Source organism: Crocodylus porosus, unplaced genomic scaffold, assembly GCF_001723895.1.
Source record: "Crocodylus porosus isolate Cpor-Errol unplaced genomic scaffold, CroPor_comp1, whole genome shotgun sequence".
Taxonomy (NCBI): domain Eukaryota; kingdom Metazoa; phylum Chordata; order Crocodylia; family Crocodylidae; genus Crocodylus; species Crocodylus porosus.
The window spans coordinates 15082319-15089653 of record NW_017728917.1 but is presented as its reverse complement, the minus strand read 5'-3'; the positions used below and the strand labels follow the sequence as shown (position 1 = coordinate 15089653).

Below are 7335 nucleotides of genomic sequence, written 5' to 3'. Positions count from 1 at the left end.
CCGCCATCACCTCCCTCAGCCTTCTCTTCTGCAGCCTCCACGAGCCCATTCCCGCCGCCCACCGTGGCGGGATGAAGAGGTAGTCCCGCAGCGTTGCCCTTCTGCCTCCACTGACCGTTGCGCTCCGTCCGTCCGTGGCGGCGTGAACCAAGGGTCTGGCCGGGCTCCTGGTTCAGGAAAAGCCCTCGTACCTAAGTGGGCTCTTGCAGTGTCTCGCGCCGGGATCATGGGCAAGCGCAGTCGGTCACTTGCTATCGCAGAACTGCTGACGGTCAGACACATAGGCCTCGATTTCCTCCCGCTGCGCGGAGGGGATGCGAGCACGGCGCTGGGCCTGCCCGCGTGGTGCGTGCAAAACAGCGCTCCCGTTTCCTCACGAAGCCACCAAGTTGCCTCCACGTGCAGGGTTTCCGTGACCTTTGCATTACGAGGTTGGTGCGTTTGGATGTGCAGGAAGAACCCCCTCTGGGGCAGGTGCCTGGCCCCTGCGGGCGTTCGGTGGGGCTTGTGCTGAACCCCAAGCTCGCGCCAGCCTGTGGGATTTTGTCCCGAGAGGATGTTTGTGCTCCTTAGTTCTCCGATGCCCGATGAAGGGTGTTTGTGCCCGAAATATTTTTTTCCATGCAAAGACCTCATTGGTCGAATAAAAGAGGTCACTTCTATCTACCACAAGCCCCGGTTAGTTGGATAGAGACTCTCAAATTGGTTTCATTGGAGAATCCTGCCTGCGAAAAGCCTTGGTGCAGGTCGCGCGGCAGCAGCATTTTGACAGGCTTCCGTTGCCACCACAGTTCTAGCACCCAGGTCTTCATTATGCTTGACGTGTGCCCGGACAGAGTAATTGCTGCATGCAGATTGCCTGAGAGAGGAGCCTAGGAACTTGGAATGCCTAGGCTCATGCTGATGAGGGAAGCGTAAATATTTATGAAGTGGGTAGCATTTTAACTTGCAGTGTGGAGCAGTTCAAATGTTATCCTTGCACACTTCAGAGGTGCGCCTCATTGTAACATGAGCTTTGCCCAGCTGATTTTTTGCATGCCAAGCATTATTTTTGTTAAATCCTACACAAAATCAATGAAACTTCTAGATGCTTGCTTTATTTATTTATTTATCAAAACATGGGCTTGCCTGAGCTAATTGCTCCTATAAATTATTCACTCCGGCGTTACAGCAGTAGCACTGTAATCAAATGGTAGCTTTTCACAGGGTGCAGACAGGAGGACATTATCTATTCTTTTTTCTTTGTGATCACCCAAAAGGTAGCCTTGGCATGATGGAGGTACCAGGGACTTTGAAGATGGCCTCGCTTATGTAACAGAGGAGGTGTTTGTCAGAGAAAATCTTTTAAGTAGATGGGCATGTACCTTCTTATTTTTCTTCCTTTTTTAGAGTTGGTGCCGTTGAGCGTTTATTGAGACATCATTGATTATATGGCGTGTAAGTGGATAACTTTGATGTCACACTGTTTTCCCAGGTGTGGTTCCTCCTCTCCTTATTGTGGGGACTTTGTCAGAGGCCCTCCTTGTCACTTTCCTGAAGTGAAGTGCAGCTGTGTGATACGAGGTGACATCTTACACCTTACGCTTGAACAGAACTGACCCTGTATGCAGTGTTACCTAAAGGAGAAACCTAGGATCTCAACCTCCAGGCTAATGCTAGCGGTGGGAGTTAATTGCTGTTTAGCTGGAAAGCACAGAACAGCTGTGCAGGCTCATTGTCTTGTTGGCTAGTTCTTCTACCACTGGTGTGATGGACATTAGCCTGCGCAGAAGAGCTGATCTGAGTTTGTGTCTCTCCCTTGGTCAGCAGTCATTTGTGCTGTGCTGAGGCAAGCCTCACCTTTGTTTTGTCCAGCATGAGTCATCCATGCTGCCTATATTGTGTTTAACTTATTGTAGTGCTTGGGAAAAGGTGTAAGGTTGGACACAGGATTCTCCTGTGGCTGGTGAGATGCAATGCCTGCTTTGTATAGGCCTCTGCTCTCCACATGCAGCTGCCATTGCAGTCCAGACCTACTTTGAGCAGAAAGCACTTTGCTCTCACCATATTCTTCTCAGGTGGGGACATGGGCCTGTGCCTGCTACAGAGAGCAGACTTTGGGTCAGAAATTGAACACTCTTTCTGTAGTCACTGACTGGTGCAGAGCTCTACCTCTTGGCTTAAACGCTGTGACTTTACTTGCTGGGTAACACATGCCTGGATTAATTTGTTTTCCAAAGCTCCCACAAGATCCTTTCTGTGGATTTACCAAATTTACCAAACTGTTTGTAAATCCTAGAGTTTAAGCCAAAGGAGAGCTCTGCTACTGTCTAGCCTGGTCTGCCACCAACCTGTCACAGCATTTCATCCATCCTTCCAGCAGTGGGAAGATGGAAGGTTTTAATGGGACCTTGCCCTGAAGGTGAATGTTCCTGACCACCTATAGGAAGTTTTCTTTTACTTCCTTCCCCCCCAAGTGACTTCTGAGTTCCTGCTGATGCTGAGATACAGAATTATTGACCCGTAAAGCTAGCACGCAGGTCTCCACATCTTATGTCTGAAGGTCCATCTCAGTAGATGAATAAATCAAGCATTTGGCTTATGTAAATGGGGTTACTTTTCAAGACAGATGTACACCATCCAGATGAAATGTAGCTGGTGTGTGAGTATAAATCTTCAGAAATGCAACATAGGTTATTTAACAAATCTGGAATACTGAGGACAGTGTATGAAGGCGCTGCTCTCTCTAGATGGGGCTTGTGTTCAGGCAGTGGAAAGGATTCTGGAAGATCAGTACAGGGAAGTCCTCATCTGTGGGTGTTGCTGCTATGCTGCCTGAATAGGTGACAGCAAGGCCCAGCCTGTCTTTGATTAGAATCACTTAAAGACCAGCAATGCTTACAGTCTGACAGATCTCTCTATTTATTTGTTTTATCTATCTGTTTGTCTGCAGGGGGAATAGACGTGAATTGTATATCCCTTCAGCAACTTTCTGTTAAACTTGGACTCCCATAGATCAAGCAACAGAACAGATGGATAATGGAGACTGGGGATATATGGTAAGTGAGCCAATACAGATGTGTGTGCATGCTGAGAGAGACTTAAGCTTTCCAGATTTAATGCAAGGATCCCCTCCAGTCTGTTGGCTTTGTATAGACCCAGAGAAGAAAATATTATGAGAAGAAAAATCTTATTAAAAACAATTTACTTACTTTGTCTTTAGAAGGTGTTTCATTTCAGTATGGCTGTTGGGGCCTTTCACGTTGTTAATCTCCAGACAAAGAGCAGGAATTACATAAAACAGTGGGGTCAGCTTTTTTTGGCAGTTGTGCTACAAACTAGCCCCACTACTTCCCCAAGTGCCACACTGATCCTGTTCCCTGCCGAGTCAGCTGCTCTGCTTTCTGTTCCCTTCCCTGTGTTCCCTGCCTGATCTGCTGCTTTGCTTTCTGCTTCCTGCCTGCCTTTCTGTCTGCCCTATCTGCCACATGCCACACATGGAGATTGCCCAGGCCACTTAGGGCACGTAGGCCGACTTAAGACAACACTTACAATTCTCTTAAAAAGATTGGGCCACAATGATGGGCTAGGAAGTGTTGGAAAGCAACCTCCCTGATGTACAGGGTCCTGGAAAAAGCAAAATCTCCTTCCGTGTTCCTTAACGTACTTTGATGCCACTTTATTTGGGGAAAAAGTATTCTTGTCTCTTAAACTGCATTTCCAAAACTGGGCTAGACTCATTCATCTGATTATTGCTCCTTCCCTTTTTCCTCTAAGCATTCTCTTTGGATACGTCTGGCAGGCCCTCAGCCCTGACCGTGAGTCAGTGACTGCGTGGGATCTGTATTTCTTCTCTCACCTGCCTTTTTGGGTGTGATGTGGGTGGTTATAGCTATGGGCTGCCTTCAGTCCCCAGGTACCTTCTCTACGCAGTCAACCATTTGTCTGACCGATGCATTTTTTACAAGCTGAGGCTACAGTATTGTCTTTATGGCTCCCAACAGCCAAAGGAAAGGGTGACTTCAAATGTCCTTTAATTTTCTGCAAAGAGATTTGGGGCATATTTGCTATGTTTCTCCCGAAGTATGAGACATGCTATGAGACAGATCCTTGGGCGTCTGACTCCATCTGGTTCTGTAGGCTCAGAACAATCATTTCTTGCATCTCTTTGACATTCTGCACAATAGGAAACGTTACCTTGCTGATGAGAGAGTCCTTTGTGCTGATGGGAAGCTTCATGCTGGCCTTAAGTGTCTGTAAAGAACCTCACAATTTGCACCGAGCTCTGGATATTCTCTCTTGTAACCAGCTGTGCTGTGTCACCAGGTTTCTTGTCTTTGCTCAAGAGTGAGGCTTCTCCTGGGTTTGCAACTGAGGAGATGCTGTTCTTTCTTGAGCCCATTTCTAGCAGTAACTGCCATGTGCCTTGGTGATAAAATTCTTGTGGGGACTTGATAAACTCTGTCATTTCTCTCTTTCTTTCTAGATGACTGATCCAGTCACAATCAATGTGGGTGGACACATGTATACAACTTCCCTGACCACTCTCACGAGGTATCCAGATTCAATGCTTGGGGCCATGTTCAGGGGAGACTTTCCCACTGCCAGGGACTCTCAGGGTAATTACTTTATTGACAGAGATGGACCACTTTTCCGATATGTTCTTAACTTTTTAAGGACTTCGGAGCTGACTTTGCCATTGGACTTCAAGGAATTTGATCTGCTCCGGAAAGAAGCAGACTTTTACCAGATTGAACCCCTAATCCAGTGTCTTAATGACCCCAAGCCTTTGTATCCTATGGATACCTTTGAGGAAGTAGTGGAGCTGTCCAGCACACGGAAGCTTTCCAAATACTCCAATCCAGTGGCAGTGATTATAACACAGTTAACCATCACGACCAAGGTCCACTCCTTACTAGAAGGCATTTCAAACCACTTCACCAAGTGGAATAAGCACATGATGGACACCAGAGACTGCCAAGTTTCCTTCACATTTGGACCATGTGATTACCACCAGGAGGTTTCTCTCCGAGTCCACCTGATGGAGTACATCACAAAGCAAGGCTTCACAATCAGAAACACACGTGTCCACCACATGAGCGAACGGGCCAATGAGAACACGGTGGAGCACAACTGGACTTTCTGTAGGCTGGCACGGAAAACGGATGACTGATGTTTGACTCCACAGGAGCTGTGTCAGTGGCTAGCAGCTTTCTGGACAGTGCACCTGTGCGGACCTGGGTTTGATGAAACCAACAGCGTGTGCTTCTTTTTTTTTTTTATGACTATTTATTAATATTCATTAAGGTCTAGAGAAGTTACTTTCTCTAGCAGCTGTTTTTGTTTTGTCCAGAAACAAAAATGCATGTGCCTGTTCAAACTGTTGAGACACGTTTTGGGAAAAGGGGTCCTAACAACCAGTGGGATAGGATCCTATGTGTCATTAGCACAGCTGAGTCATTTGAAGTGCTAAAATTGTCTCCGTTTTAAATGGTCTCTAATTCACCTAATGCTAAACCTCCAGGAGTAAAGAACAAACAGAATTTAAGATGCAGCTGGGGAAAAGCTACAATCATGTAGTGTAACCTAGTTTCTAAATCAGTAAACAGTATTGTAATATTTTAGGAAAACAAATCCAGCCCCTTTTAAAGTACTTGTTAAGTACGATTTCTTACAGTTATGACAACTGTTTTTTTCTATGCATATAAATCAAGCAACCAAATATTATCTGTAGCCATGGAAATATGATTAGAAATATTTATATTGGACTCTGAATGCAAAATGTTCCTGTGGTAGAATTCATATTTTTAATGCCTGGTGCAGTATTATTCCCAAGTGTAATGCCTGCCAGCAAGAAGCTAATAAAAATGTGAACTATGAAAATAAGCTTTTTATCTTGTTTGCCTCTTTGTAATTTATTATTGTAGGAAAACAGAAAATAAAATATATCGGTGGATGGAATTGAAGCTGCCAGTCTACTACCCTCAATACCATCTTTCTGGAGTATCATGAAAACAGCTCACTTCCAAAATTCAAGTTACAAGTTCTTGTGCTTTTGCAACAGGGATAATTTTAATACTAGAAATTAAAGGGGAGAGTGTGTGCTTAAAATAATGGGCAGTTGAAAAGCAGTGAAGCTGGTCGGCAGGTTGGCTGTCCATGGCGTTCCTAGGAGCTGAGTCCTTATAACTCAGTAAGGGATATGATCAAAATTTGAAATGTTCATCAAATGAATTCTAGTACATGTCACCACTTCCATTCCCCTGCTGGGACAGCCGCTGCTACCATTGTAGTCAAAGGACTAGCTCAGCATTCTTCCCAGGCAATCTCACAGAACTGCTTCCACCTCTCCTGTGCATTCTGTGGAGCTACTCGTATCTCATACTACAGAGTCCTTCTATGAGAATCGGTTAAAGTTAGAAGATGGTAAAATTGCTGTTTGGATCTATGCTTTGAGGGACCAGACCAGTGCAGCTGTATACACACTCCTCTTTCTAGGTCAATGTTTCTGCCTTAAGTGATCCACACCCGTCTCGATGTGTATGACCTCCCTGTGCACCTGGTTCATTTGCTTTGCCATGTGGCTAGTCTGTACCCCAGTTTCTTGGAGATGTTCAGAAACAGCCTGGGCCTTAGCTCTTAGCTGCTGTTTCCTTTAGTGTAGAGTTCCAGGAGCTGGCAGTGCTTCATCTTAGCTCATTCAGTTTGTTTGCATTTCTCTGGCAGTGGAGAACTCGGGTGTCACTTTTCCTTTGTTGTATCCCCCCCTCTTACCCCAGCCCCTTTGTTTTGTTTATTGCTGTTAAGTGCTTTATTCAAAAGAAAAAAAAAGATATTAGTTAAGTGGAGGAAGCTCAGGAAATCTGCTTGGTTTTCTGTTGTTGGGCAAGAATCTGAAACCCTCAGAAAATACTGTTAGAATATACTGTTACTTCTGTTGTTAGTAGAAAAATGTCTGTTCTTCCTGCAATTATGGAGGATAATTTAACAAACAGTAGTCCAAATGGTGCACATCCTATTGAAGCCCTCAGCTTCAGGTTCATTAGTGGCAGGTCCTGTCAGACCAACCTGGTGGCCTTCTATGATCAGATCACCAAATCCTTAGATGCAGGGGTAGCAGTGGACATCGTCTTCCTGGACTTTCGGAAGGCCTTCAACACTGTCTCTCACCCTGTTCTCATTAAGAAACTGGGGGACTGTGGTGTCGACACCCACACAGTCAGATGTGTTGCCAGAGAGTGTGACCCAGAGAGTGGTGGTGGACGGGTCATTTTCAGCCTGGAGGGATGTGGGCAGTGGGGTCCCCCAGGGCCCAGTCCTCGGGCCTGCACTGTTCAACATCTTCATCAGTGAAGC

The 7335-nt window shown here is 45.7% G+C and overlaps 1 protein-coding gene across 2 annotated transcripts; it reads left to right on the top strand.

The window, feature by feature from the left end:
- Nucleotides 1-12: 12 nt before the first annotated feature.
- On the top strand, nucleotides 13-6795 carry KCTD6 (potassium channel tetramerization domain containing 6). Of its 2 annotated transcripts, XM_019536755.1 has the most exons (3): nucleotides 13-79; nucleotides 2933-3038; nucleotides 4466-6795. In XM_019536755.1, exons 2-3 carry the CDS (start codon nucleotides 3012-3014, stop codon nucleotides 5150-5152), a joined length of 714 nt encoding a protein of 237 aa, XP_019392300.1. In that variant the 5' UTR covers nucleotides 13-79; nucleotides 2933-3011; the 3' UTR covers nucleotides 5153-6795. The 2 variants fall into 2 exon arrangements, with proteins under 2 accessions (XP_019392300.1, XP_019392299.1); XM_019536754.1 differs by lacking the exon at nucleotides 13-79 and having other exon boundaries at nucleotides 1772-3038.
- Nucleotides 6796-7335: the final 540 nt, after the last annotated feature.